This window comes from Tachysurus fulvidraco, chromosome 2, assembly GCF_022655615.1.
Source record: "Tachysurus fulvidraco isolate hzauxx_2018 chromosome 2, HZAU_PFXX_2.0, whole genome shotgun sequence".
NCBI lineage: Eukaryota > Metazoa > Chordata > Actinopteri > Siluriformes > Bagridae > Tachysurus > Tachysurus fulvidraco.
In genome coordinates this window covers 13,317,808-13,332,334 of record NC_062519.1, presented here as the reverse complement: position 1 = coordinate 13,332,334, position 14,527 = coordinate 13,317,808, and the positions used below count along the sequence as shown (strand labels likewise).

Genomic DNA, 14,527 nt, shown 5'->3' with positions numbered 1-14,527 from the left:
GTCACCTCAGACTTGCTCATTGGGGATATATACAAACACATTATGAACTAAATCTATCTAATATTAATCTTGAATTCTGCATTCTATTAATCTTTATATTATTCTTTATATTAACCTTTTGTTCTATGTTTATGTTCTGTAAAGCTGCTTTGAGACTGTAAAAAGCGCTATATACAAATAAACATGAATTGAATTGAATTGAATAAGCATCCATCTAATATAAAAACAGGAACACCATTTCCAACATCATTTATGTTTCATAATCAGGCCATGTCTCTCCCAAACTCCAAAGACAATAAAGACAAAAGCTTAGTTTGCCATTACGGCATAATTTGTATTTTGGGTGGTTTTTTAAAGCCATTTTCACTGATTGATGACACAATTTACCTCACTGAAATTCAATGTATTTCATGTGAGGCATCTTAATCGCTGCTGGAGATATGTTTACCTGAAAAATTACCTGCAGTGCACAGAAAATCTATGTTACATGACTTGCCATCAAGGAAATATATAAAATCTACAGCCTGGGCTAGAAGGAAATCAGTCACTAGATCTAATTCATACAATTCTGTTTATTTTTTATTATTTTAACATTAGGGCTGTTCTTGTTTCCACAAAAACTTATTCTGATTGGGTGTTTTTTCTTTAGAAGAAAGGAAGCATTAGTTTCACTATCCCTTTTATACCAGCCAATTCTGAGCTTGAATGTGAGCTTTACAAGAAAACAAGCTAACCCACAAGGCAAATGTCCATCTTCTAGTTGTACCGTGTAATTCTCAGCCAGACCTTTCACACTGTACACATGACTGCAATGCACAAACCCCAATAACACTCCCATACAGTCACAGAATGAGGAACTTTATCGAGCAGTGTCAGTAAAGTGATTGCAGGGACATCGACAGCACGATGATTCATCTCCTGTCGAGACGAGCTGCCGACCATACTGACGCATTTCAAGTGACGAACATCAACCTGATCCACGTAATAAAACTCCAAAACCAGGTGTGCAACCAAAAAGAGAGCTTTGTTTTCATTGGGTGAGATGGCCAAAGCCAGATACGTCTCATATTTACTGTGTACAATACCATCCTTTTATAATATTCATTCTATACCTAGACTAAGAAATAATAATAGATAATAATTGTGTATAATAATTAATACAAAACTGTTATAATAATTAATTAAATTAAAAACCTATTTGTTTTAAAGGTGTGATTAATTGTCATATTTTGTACGCATTAACACAGCCCTTTCATCGTCAGGAATCAAGATCAACATATTCTACAGAAGTGACAAAGCAATGCCGCATTTCAAAAGAATTCACACTCTGCCAAAGAGCTTCACTATGATACACACCATACACACACATGGGTTCTGACTGGTGGCCTAGAATACGAGACGATGACTCCATATGGCCACCGAGACTAAATCTTTGTGATAGTCAAAAGGAGGTTGGGGTTGTTGTTTTTTTGGCGGATGGAGCTGTATAGGTCATCTCCAAGTGAGTACCATATGGACCATACGTCAGTCTGTTGGACCTGTAATGGGATTGCCTTAATCTCATCTGCTCAGGCATGGAGCCTTCCATCTCACAGACTGCTTTCCTAAGCCTGCTTTGGAAACAGTGGTGGTTAAAAAGCGTGTCCTTGCCAGGTTTCCGTACCTCCAAATTATAAATTTGAATCTGTAACTTGGCATAAGGAGTTCTAAAGTATCTTCCGAAGCAAGGACATCAGATTCAGAGCATAAATGTTGAAACTGACGTAAACATGACGTGATTGGTGGCTCTAACTTAAACACTGATACTGAGATCGCGTGTCAGTCATACGGTGGAATCATAGTAAAAAGTTCTATTCTTGTCTAAGCCTTTTCATAGCTTACATACTGTATATCATGTTTGATTAACCATGGAAATGACTTCTGTTAATCTATCAACACAAATGGAACAAAATAAATAGCAACTCTGATACACATTCCCGATCTTGGAGTAGAATCTCTGTCTGTTAGGGCTTTCCCTTTGAAAAAAGGGAACTTTGCTAAGTAAATAAGATAAGATATACCTTTATTCGTCCCACAATGGGGAAATTTCACTGTTACAGCAGCAAAGAGTAAGAAAATGCAAATATATAAAAAGAATAGATATAATATAATATACAGTACATACAAAAACAATGTATAATGTATAAAAATACATGTATCCAACATGTTTATCTTGATTATCTTGATAAAAGGCCCATATGTGCAAATGTTTATTTTGTAAAATGATTTAATTTGATATATTTACCTTTTAAATCTAAAGCATCACTAGACTAAAAGTCCACCAAGCAGATTTTGTGTAAAATATGAGGCGGCAGGGTGGATATTATGGGCTCCTCCTCCTTCGGCAGTATATCTCAACTAACTGGTTCCACTTTAAACCGTCAATCTGAGGTATTGTAGACGCTCCGGTGCGATAAATTTGTATTCACTGCCTTTCTAACGATTACAAACTACAGGAAAAGCAAAAAGAACCTGGAGCCTTTAAATAGTGCCATTGAAAACAGTATGACGGTAACACATGGAATAAATGATGCACTTTTCCTTTCTAATTTGACTTTTAGTGTAGGAATGGCTTATAAACAGGGTTCAGCCATTTAAAGAGGTTTTGCATTACGTGACACAACAGGTAAAGTGGAAACATTCACATCATTCCTTTTCCATGACCCAAACACTACACAAAGCTATGACAATTATGTGTCTACAAATTCCTGAAGGCCTTTTAGATGAATATCTGTTATCAGTATCGCAGTCACAGAGCTTTGTATATGAAGTTTGTGCATAATAATAATAGTTTGTGCATAATAATCTAGATGAACAACAAATACACGTTTGCAATATTATTGAATTCAATACACTTAGATCAATGAGATCAAGAAGAAAGAAAACAAGGAAAAAATGTCAGACAAACAGATTGTAGTTAATATCGATTTTATTCTTCTTTAAAAAAAAACTAATGCAAGCACATTTGGTTACTTTATGGACACAATTCTCATCGTTCAGTCTTTTTACACTTACTGACGCAAATGGCTACACACACACACACACATCACAGGAGGGAAATCACACAAATGTGTCATTTCATTCTCTTTTTGATTTTCAAGCAAACTGGTAATGATGTTGAGGTTAAAAATGACACACAGAAGAAGTAAAAAAAAACAAAAACGTCCTGATCACTGAAGTAAGCCAATGTGTAGAGCACTCAACTAAAGGAAAGGAGTGGAGTTCTGTCTAGGGAGCGGACCAAAGATGAGAAGGAAATTAGGGAAAGATTCACGTTGAAGTGAAGTCACAAGCAAAACGCAACAACTTTGACTTTACGATGAACGTTTGAGATCTTACCAGAACCCGAGAGGGGTAATTAAGAGGTAGACTAACAAAGGCTGAACATTCTGTACACTTTTAAACTCCAGAAGCACTTCTTGTTGATTGCTGGTCATGATCATTGACTTTACAGACAAGACTATGGTATTAATCTGTGCTTGCCTCTACACTCAGAATGAAGGGTTGGGTAAGGGTTACATTTGTCTAAAATTTAAGACATAGAAATAGAAGTGATGCGATTGAGGAACCTTTTAGGGTGCTGTGAGAGAACCGAGATAAGGACCATTTGGGCTGCTTGGTTTGCATCTTGTCTGAAGTCAATTAGGATAAAAGGATCTATCAAACAAAAGTAAATGTCATGCTTTGTAGCACCTTGCCATGTATCATCATGCATACCTAAAGGAGGGGAAGACCCAAGAAAGAGGTGGTTTGACACTGGTATACAAATACAGGACTCTATGGCATTCTTTTTTGTTGTTTTTTTAATACCACCCAGTCTGTCTTGTAAAACTAGCCTTTAAATCAATCCGTGTCAGTTTCATGGCCAGCAGGAGTGAGAAGTCATGGCAGTGTCAACAAACAGCATTGCTTCTGTGGTTATCAAAAGCTCTTCCCTACAAGTAAAAATTTGCATGGACACATGCTCTGTGGTGCAGTCAAGAGCATGAGGAGCATGAAGAGGAAGCTTTTAGTGTTAACACGGAAAAGAGTATAAAAAAACAAGGGAGAGAAAAATCAGGTCACAGTGTAGATCTGAGTCAGAAGACACCAACAGCAGGTTTCAAAGTTGTAAAAAAAAAAAAAAAAGCTCCCTGATTGGTTTGTCCTTAATCTAAATCCAGCAATTAATGGTTGAGATATCATGGCCAGGAACATAGATCCCTAGGACACAACCATTGCTTGATTATGCAAACATTTGGACTGCACAAATACAAGCCCACACGTCATCTTGCTTATTTCTTTCGAGTACAACTTGACTTACAACTTTCAAAAAACTTCCGCCCAACCCTGATGCACTCGGCTGCTCCCAACTAACTTCCTTATAATCTCAGGGGCATCTACACTGTCTTTTGCAACAGGTTCTTGGTAGAAAAGAAAAGAAGAAAATTCAAATCTCCCTGCTTAAGACAGACAATATGCAGGTTCATTCTGGCAGAGTGATTTAGACTAAAACACACGAGGACAGAACGATTCTTGCTCTAGTGTCCTGATTATGAACAGAAAGAGAAGATAATCAGAAGCTCAAGATGATTGTAATAATGAAAAAATAAAATAATGAAATACAATTACTTTGCGAAATCAGAGGATTGCTGAAACCTCTGGTAATCCAGTAAAGCTCATTGCTATAGATACATCTCAGAAGTCATGATTAAATTTTAAGAGCATTCAAAACACCCAGCATTTTTTTCTAAGCTCTTGACAGTATAGAATTAAAAAGGCAGCCCTTAAAAAAGCAGAAATAATGTAAACCCCGTAAGGGTACAAACATAGTATCTTCACCCATTGTGCACTTGAGTAGCATTCCGTTCCTGCAAATAGTGTAAAAACAAAATTATATTCTTTACTCTTCAAATGCCCTTTCAAAGGCCATTTGAAGAAAGAAAAAAGAAAACTCTACTTTTTAACTGCCATATAAAAAATTTATCTTTTTGTGCTTCATTTTTTTTTTTAAAAACTGACATCAAAACACTGAGGAGTATTGCCACTCGTTATTTTAAAAAGCAAACAAAATCAAACTTAATTCCAACATTAAAAACTTTGCTACAGTGTTTTTATCCCTGAAAAGGAGATCGGCTCTATGAAACGAGCTTTGGTAGCACTGTACGCAACGGTATATTCCCACCAGAGTCCCCAATCATGTTGGTCCTCAGTTTGTTGCTGATTGGGCCCATTGCTGGGGGAACCTTAGGGACAATGCTGGGGAAGGAAGTGCTATGCTCAGTAATCCGCTTAGGTACCAAGGTCTTCTCTCCACCAGGCACAGGCTTGGGTAGCCTCTTGTAGAGCCAGGGGTGTCGCAAGGCCAAAATCGGTGTCATGCGAGTACTGGGTTCCCAGTCCAGACACTTCTTCAGAAAGTCAATAAAGATAGCGTCATCACAGCCCTTGAGTGCCGTCACCCACTCCTTGCTGCCTGGGGGACCCCTCATCTTGCCTCGCCGGGAGCGACTCCCGTTAATCACCAAGCTGCCATTACCAAGTGTGCTGACCGTGCAGTAACGCGGGTGTCCTTTGGAGTTAATGAAGTTCTTGGCACGCTTCGCCTGTTCCAAAAGCTTCTGGGTGGGCATGCCCAATAACTCCATCATACAGGCCAACTGGTCACCCTCATCCTCACCAGGAAAGAGGGGGCACCCTGTCAGGAGTTCAGCAAGAATGCAGCCAAAGCTCCACATATCTATGGGCATGCCGTAGCGGGAGCCTAGAATGACTTCAGGTGCTCTGTAAAATCTGGACTGAATATAGGTATAGACACGCTGGTGGTCAAAGCAACTGGAGCCAAAGTCAATGACCTTGATACCACTCCGACCCTGCTGCTTGAGAAGGATGTTCTCTGGTTTTAGATCACAGTGGATGATCTTATGGCGGTGCAGAGACTCTAGACACTGCAAGATCGAGTGAGCAAACTTGCGTACTAGAGGCAGGCTGAAGCCCTGGAATTTATTGCGTTTGATTAGTTCATACAGATTCATGCTGAGCAGCTCAAAGGTCATGCAGATATGATTGCGGAAGGTAAAGTTCTCTTGCATATGGACTACGTTCATACTGCCTGTCTTGTCCTGCTTTTTCAGGTGCTCCAGGATACGGATCTCCTCTGCTGCTTGCCGGTGGAAGCGTTTCTCATTGCGCACCATCTTGAGAGCAATATGCTGGTGTAACTTGTGATCATAAACCTTCGCTACTTGACCAAAACTTCCTTTACCGATTAACTTTAGGAACTCATACCGATAGGCAATATGGTCGTGTGGAACATGGACATATCCTCCCTGATCATCATCGTATCCAGAGTTGTTAGAACCACCTGCAACTGCTTGCCTCTTCTTGGCATTTGGTCCAACAAAGTAGATCTCCGGATAACTGAGGATCTCCTGTTGTTCTAGTGTATTCAGCTGTTGCCTATACTGCTTTATTGCTTGTTCTGGGGTTAGGGGACCCCCCAGCTTGGTTGGCTTCACTGAGCTTTCAGAAGACTTGGCTGAACTGTTGCTTTCCATGCTCCGCCCTTTGGAGAGAACAGACTGGGGCTTGCCGGAGGTTTGGCTGGTACCATTGTGCTGGCTCACGCCATTGGCCTTACGGTTGTATGAATCCTCATATAGGTACTTTATCTTTATCTGTCCTCCTCGGACCCCAAGGTGATCCTTCATCGTTGGCTTATTCACAGCCTTTAGGAAAAACAAGAGGAGGAGGTTATACAAAACAAAAAACTAGCTGAATAAGGGAAAGATCTAAATGATTGTTGCTTATTTAAGAGTTTAATATCAGAGTTGCAATCGCCTCTATTTGGATCATTATTTAGCAAATCAATAGAATATTGAAAAACAAATAATTGCATCTACACAAATGATCACTGGGAGTCAATATGAAACCCTTAGAGACAGAATATATGAGTGTAGTGGGATGTGATTTTACAGAGCAAAGGGGAAATAAATCCTCGTACGTAACCCAAAATGAACATAATGTCTTCTCTCATTTACTACTCGTGAATGTTGTAAAGACACATGCAGCAAAATGATGCCCAAGTATATACGTATATATATCTACACACAGTTAGAGGATTTCAATGCATGCCATTAGAAAAATACTTCATACACTGTAGCTGCATACTGTAATAATGCAGCATTCAGAATGTTTAATGCACCTTGTGACTTTCAAGTTCAATTTCCATTCAATGTAAAAAACACCATTACATAGATGGGGAAAAAACATTCAAGAAAGCCACACAAAAAACTTGCACAACAGAGGGAAAACGGTCATGTAGATAAACCATTTAAAAAAGATCTTTGGGCTGAATGCCAAACATGGCTGCTGAGAGGGGGTTGGAAACAGTCCTGAGGAAAAGAGGGACCGAAATAGATTTGTATTCATTGAGAGCTGACAGATGGACATCACAGAGACCAGACAAATAAATCAGGTGTTTACTTCCAGACACTAGTGAGCACAGATATTATCATCATTATTATTATCATTATTATCATTATTATTATTATTATTATTAGAGTTTGATAATGAAAACTACACATCAACTAAAACAAAAAAGCTGAGTGACTGCCATTAGTATGACAGTAAATATGACAGCACATGCTCAAATCCCACGTGCCAGAAAATCTCAAGCACATGGTCCAATTCACAATTGTTTATTGAGCATCCAAGGGTGAACATTTACTGATCAACTCATTCGCAGTAGGTTTGCCAACTGTCAAGGCATTGAAAAAGCTAAAATCCAAGGATTTACAACGCGCTGGACTTATCGTTAGTAAGCAGTTCATTATTAATCGGTTATGCTTAAAGTTGATGGATTATACTGGACTATCCCAGATGATTTACTTCATCATGTGATCATCAAGGTATAATAAAAGGAGCTCACATCATTCTTGACTCAACAAATTGAAAAACTTATATTTATATGACAAAAACATTTTATTTTTTGCAAAAGTTTCTTAAGGGAAACATTTATGGAAAATATGTTCCGTATCAGAACTTTGTTACAGTCGGAAAGTTTTCCACCAGGGGAAAGTTCTGGGTATGACAAGATGGAGGATTTTTTGTTTTTTTGAATTCAAAAGGGAGGAACAAATAACAACAACAAAGAAACAAAGAGATGCTGTTGATAGAATGACATTAGAAATGCTACAACACATGTTAAAGGAACTCTTTTGTCTCAAGGATATTCCATAACAATAAGTAACTATAAATGGATGAAAAATACAAGAATGTAAATGGTTATGATTGACGGTCTCTGGTTAGTAAATAAAAGAAGGATAAAATCACTTCAGGATATGCTGCTATAGGAAAACAATCCAATCTGGATATTTTTCTATAACATGACATCCTAAAGTGTTCTATTCCTTCCTTACTTAGTTCAGATTAACCTGCTTGTGTGACAAAGACATTTTAGTGTGCTTTATGTGTTCTGAAATAAACGTGTAATTACTTAGTCTGCAACACAATTTCTTACATCCTTATGTCAGAATTGGACAACGCTTCCTGCTTAAATGAACAAAGGGGAAAGCTGAATATCCATGTACCTGCTTGGTGGATGGCCAAAAGGATGTGCACTGTACTGAGTGTAATCAGTGAAAAAGAGGAAGTGAACACTTACTGTGTGTTTGTGTAATGGGGGCAGGGCACCAGGGCTCCTTCCAATCAGCTCAGCTTCCTCGTTCACGATGTGGTCCGTGCGCATATACGAGTCATACAGACCGTCCCCATGTCGAGCTGTGGAGCACACAAATGAACCCAAACCATGACACTGGGTTACAGCACAAACAAATTCAGTACAAATGTGTTTTTCTGCTACCTCAAACAAATCAACTGTAGTGTAAATGATGAATGGTGGAATGAGCAGCACAACAGTGGCAAGAAATACCCTGGAGAACAATGTAACCAAGTCGCAGGTGTTCAGAAAGCAGGCTTCCCTCGCTACCTAGTCAAACTGCCTCTTGAGATCACATGTACAGTAGCAACCCGGCATCTTATTAGGATTCTCTATTATAGAGTTCAGCAGACTCTACAACTAGGTCCCATTATGCTACTTCAATCCCATTAAAAGGTCTAAACCAACTGGGTTAAGAAGCAGAGTGGATAACTGCATATGATCCTAGGTGACATGGATACATTTTCCCTCTTCTGATACAAAAACATTAAGTACGTTAAGCTTGGGAAAAGGCTGCTAATTATGTCTTGTTAATATATGCTGTGAAGCTCCATGACTCAACAATGGAATCTCTGCTACACACAAATCTATGATGTTAAAAAGTGTATTAAAGTGCTCAATGAGCCGAGCGATTGAATTCCGGGTGCTGACGTGCTCCCTTATGAAACAGGAAGTCAGGAAACAAACACACATCACACTTCCTTTTGATTCTAAACAAAAGCGGTTTAGTAAAGTGGCTGAATAAGAGCCCACGGGTTTAAGCATAGTCGTCACTTTTAAAAAATTTATCACAGCTAGTTTTGGCAAGTGTTCATCACACTATTTCAGCCATCACGGTTAGTGCTGCTCACACCAGTTGTACATGTTTAAAACAACAGCAAAATTGATGGGTGCAGACATTCAGACCAAGTAACTATTTGGAGGGGGAATAACATTCAGGAAGCTGGATAACCACAAACAACCCACAGACTCCTATTGTGATACCCACAGTTTATTTACAGGGCAGGATGCGCTATGTTCAAGAGAGTATCTGATTGACCACAAAACTCTGTATTTACAGGACAAAGACCTGACCGGTACAAAAACCTCTACAACACATAGTACACATCATGTTCAAGGGTTTATGATGAACACATGAACCCAGTAGATATTTATGTCTCTCAGCAGCTTAATCTAGAAGTGAGAAATAAGCCTGTGCAAGTAGGGAGGATATTATTAGAAATAAGATAGATCCTATCTTGCTAAGGATGTTACCTCATTTAGCATGCACTAAAAGTAAAGTAGGTCATTATATATTTGTGATACAGATGTGCTGACATGCACCACACGATCATTAAACGTTGTTTACAATGAGAATAGCGGAGTCACGTGACCGATACAGAAGCAGTTTGATCACTTTAACAGCCAGAAGGTAGTGGGTTCGGCTTGGCTTTATGTCCCAGACAAGGATGAAACTGGTCCAAGATCAAACTAACACATGGGATTCAATTTCGTATCGTAATACACAAGTCATAAATGTCCAATTACCTGCTGTGACCGGACCATCTGGTTTCCTGTTCAGTATCATCATGCTTGTGGAGAATTATTAAGGCCAACATTAAATGCTTTCCTTTTTTAGTTTCTTCTCAGGAGTTCCTCTTTTAAATAGGTGTTAACAAAACAAAAAGGATTTGCATTAACCGGATTAATCTGTACAGCTTCAGGCCATGTCTAGGAATCTATTCGAATCCGAATCAGAACGTCGAAGCTTCAGTTAGATGTCAGTCCGGTCCAGTGAGATGCACAACAGAGCCATAATCATTTACAGCTCGATCGCAGAGTTCAGAGTGTCGAGAGTGTTTACAGGCCAGATCCTCTCAGCTAAGCCAGTGTAGTTAGCACTGGCTCAAAGCCAGGAAGATGGACGAAACGCTAAACGCAACTTGTAGCATAAAGGAAGCGTTATACAGAATAATGTATCCCAGAAACAAGTCTTCTGAAAACGCGGTGTTTATTGCAAAGACTGGAAAGTCTAGCTAGGGATTAAAAACAAACAGACAGACAGACAACGCGTTTCCGTCAGCTTGCGGCAGAACAAAAACACACATCCACATGAGCGCCGCTCCCTGAAAGAGTTGGGGTCCAAATCCAACAGCTCCAGTGTTGCTCTCTCTTCAGCCCTTTCGCGGTAGGAAGACTTCCGTCGATCAAAAGCACCATCCCAATGGTCGAAAGTGTGAAATAACGGTCGATTACTACTAACTAGGTAGACACTTGGTACTTTTCCTCAGACGTTAGCATCAGGCTAACTATTCGCTTCTCTACCAGAGAAACCGCTTGTGTCGTTTTTTTTTAGTACAGTGAGTAAACTTACGCCATTGGCAGCACGTTTCTTCTCTAAAATGTCTCTCCAGACAGAAGTCGGAAAGTGTGTGTGAGTGCGCGCGCGCGCGCGCTCGACTTTAGGAGTTCCACAGATATGCTTTCTTAGCTTGTTGCTAAGCGCGTCTTCTGCTTGCTGTAGAAACGCGTCAACAGACAAAGTAAGGGGAGGTCCTGGGGCGGGGGATGATGAATAAGGGGGCGTGGTTTTTACAGCCTCGCGTTAGCTCGAGCTGGTTTGAAAGTTGTACTTCCTGATTGGTCAAAAGTGAGTCCACGGTTACCTGAAAAGACCGTGTTTTGTTTTTTGTTTTTTTGTTTTTTAAATGACCGTTTTTCGGCATTTAAATGATTCCCACCCGTATTCATGACCCCAAGATCTGTATGCAACTGTATGCAGTTAGCATATTAAAGAATGCGACGAATTTTAAGGAAAAGTGTGAACGAATTGTCAGGGACAGTAACACTGATACGGGGTGATTATTGTATTTATCAATGAACATCTTAGTTTAACTTTTTATGTCAAATCTTTTCTTATAAAACGCAGTGCAAAGTAATGCTAGTTTGCTAATTAGTTGGGCAACTCAATGGTTCCCGTCACAGGAAGAGTCGACTCTTATCGGTGAGCTGAGTCTGATTCACTAAAAGATTAAATGATTCCCATCACAGGATAGAGGTTGTAAAACTTTTCACAGAACTCATTCAATGTAAAAGAAAGAAAGAAAGAAAGAAAGAAAGAGAAAGAATAAAAAGAAAGAATGAAAGAAATGACAATGAGTTACGATCAAATATTTACATGCATTGAGGTTTAAGACATCAAAACTTTAGTAAACTTCCTATAATGTGAACAAATCGAGCACCAACCTAACTGACAAAAAAAGCTACAATATTTGGAGATTGAATAAATTGAGATTAAACATTGCTATTCATAGCTTGGATATTATTTACTATATAACAGTGCACTATTTTGGGAGTTTTGCCGTTCTTTAGAAAGGTTCAGAATATCCAATAAAATAATGTGTATAAAATCCTACAATGCAGCAGACGCTAAATCTTGTGGAGAACTTTAAAGAGTCTATACAGAATAATGTAACAGAATTTTTTCCTTATCGTGTTTCCAAGTAGACCATTTTATTTGTATTTCTTTGGAAAGATATCAAAGGTCACTCAAAGAAACAAGTCAGCACACAGAGTGGAGTTTAACCAGAGCTTCCCTTGTTCTTTTCATCATTAATCAATGGTTTTTCCTGACTAGCTTCATTAATCTGAACTTCTTCTTCTTCTTCTTCTTCTTCTTCTTCTTCTTCTTCTTCTTCTTCTTCTTTCAGTTTTTCCCTTCAGGGGTCGCCACAGCGAATCATCGCTCTCCACATATCCCTATCTTCTGCATCCTCAACACTTGCACCCACTAGCTTCATATCCTCATTAATTACATCCATATACCTCCTCTTTGGCCTTCCTCTTTGCCTCCTGCCTCTCAGCTCCATGTCCAACATTCTCCTACAAATATACTCACTCTCCCTCCTCTGAACATGTCCTTTTATTAAAATGTTGCCATTCCTGCAAAGGATTTGTGTAATTCTACTTCAGAACTTATAACAATAGAAATTTTTAATATAAACACAATCCATCATTGCAGTGAACCATATCACACAAGAATATAATACACACTATCCTGTTCTGGACCATGTAAGCTAAAATTCTCTTTCATATAAGATATACATGTCCAAGCAAGCATGGTTGGACTATTAACAGAAGCAGAGTAAGAAGAGATGATGTGGTGTTGCATGTTGTGCTAAATTGGGCAAGTCTGCAGCAGCATGCTTGTAGTAGATGCTATTTTCAGCTAGCAAAGGAAGACGTTCATCTGTATTTACTGCTGGGAAAAATTACTGACACCATTTTTAGGTTGACCCCTCAGCAGCTGACTCTCTGAAACCTCCAGTGCTCGATGGGCAGATCAGTACACGAGAGGTAAATGCTGCATTTAGCCTTTTGGTGTTTTGATGGACACTTACAACCGGTGGCTATTGATGTTGCTTGAAAAGTCAGTGTCCTTGACTACCTGTATATTTTCTCCATGTATGGGCATGTACAGTGTGCACCAGCATTGGAATTTAAACTCTAATTCGTGTAAATGACAGTGGTTATAATAGCAGGCAATGCAACTTGTTATGGATAAAGATAAATGTGTGTGTGTGTGTGTGTGTGTGTGTGTGCGTGTGTGTGTGTGTGTGTGTGTGGATGGGGGGGTGTTCTGTGTGTCTATGTGTGTGTGTGTGTGTGTGTGTGTGTGTGTGTGTGTGTGTGTGTGGATGGGGGGTATTCTGTGTCTCTATGTATGTGTGTGTGTGTGTGTGTGTGTGGATGGGGGGGTGTTCTGTGTCTCTATGTATGTGTGTGTGTGTGTGTGTGTGTGTGTGTGTGTGTGTGTGTGTGTGTGTGTGTGTGTGTGTGTGGATGGGGGGGTGTTCTGTGTCTCTATGTATGTGTGTGTGTGTGTGTGTGTGTGTGTGTGTGTGTCTGGATCCACCATGGCACTGCCCATGATAAAGCAGTGAAGATGAATGCATGAATGAATGAATGAATGAAGATGCTAGATCTATTCTCAAAGGGTTTAAATAAGGTCATATCTATAAACATTAATATCTCACTCACTCACTCATTTTCTACCGCTTATCCGAACTTCTCGGGTCACGAGGAGCCTGTGCCTATCTGAGGCGTCATCAGGCATCAAGGCAGGATACACCCTGGACGGAGTACATTAATATCTAAATCATATACATTTATAAAGAAAGAGAATATCACGCCAAACAATATGTGATGTAAGTCAGAATAAATTTAATTTAAATTTTAATTATAATTTTTTTATTATATATTTAAAATAAAAGATAATTCAGCAGGCTCTTAAAGGTGTTTAAGTGGGAGTGGCTCCCTCTGCTGGTCTTACCTGGTAACTGCCTCAGCAAGCTTTAATATGGCACAACATCAATGGGGGATATTTAATACAGACATCCCAACCTGCAAAAAGTCATTTCCGGGATATATTCCGAACTTCCGGGACACTTGGGATGTCTGTTAATAGAATATATTAAATTTTCTTATTTAACGCATTTAATTTAGGTTACACGAGCCCTAAATCTAATACTGAATATATTATAAAAACATGAAATTGTTCATATGTTGATATTTTTTAAGGAAGTTTATTTCATATTTATGGAAGAAAAAGTCCACCAGTGACAACATGAAGTTTTGAATATGGGAAAGAATAACGTTGTTGTTTCTCTGTGTTTTTGTGGCTTATTAATTTCAAGAAAAAGAAATCATCATTGTTTTGGTCAATTTTGCATTGAGCAACTAGCAATAATATCCCTACTGTCAATCATTGCAACACTAGCCAATCATAGGCATCTTTAAGCTCATGCATGC

The 14,527-nt window shown here is 39.0% G+C and overlaps 1 protein-coding gene across 2 annotated transcripts; it reads right to left on the bottom strand.

Annotated features, from left to right (window-relative positions):
- Positions 1 to 2,950: 2,950 nt before the first annotated feature.
- On the bottom strand, positions 2,951 to 11,264 carry dyrk3 (dual specificity tyrosine phosphorylation regulated kinase 3). 2 transcript variants are annotated; one of them, XM_027144351.2, is made up of 3 exons: positions 11,091 to 11,264; positions 8,684 to 8,799; positions 2,951 to 6,746 (listed from the first exon to the last, which is right to left on the bottom strand). In XM_027144351.2, exons 2-3 carry the CDS (start codon positions 8,765 to 8,767, stop codon positions 5,157 to 5,159), a joined length of 1,674 nt encoding a protein of 557 aa, XP_027000152.1. In that variant the 5' UTR covers positions 8,768 to 8,799; positions 11,091 to 11,264; the 3' UTR covers positions 2,951 to 5,156. The 2 variants fall into 2 exon arrangements, with proteins under 2 accessions (XP_027000152.1, XP_027000151.1); XM_027144350.2 differs by having other exon boundaries at positions 10,265 to 11,263.
- Positions 11,265 to 14,527: the final 3,263 nt, after the last annotated feature.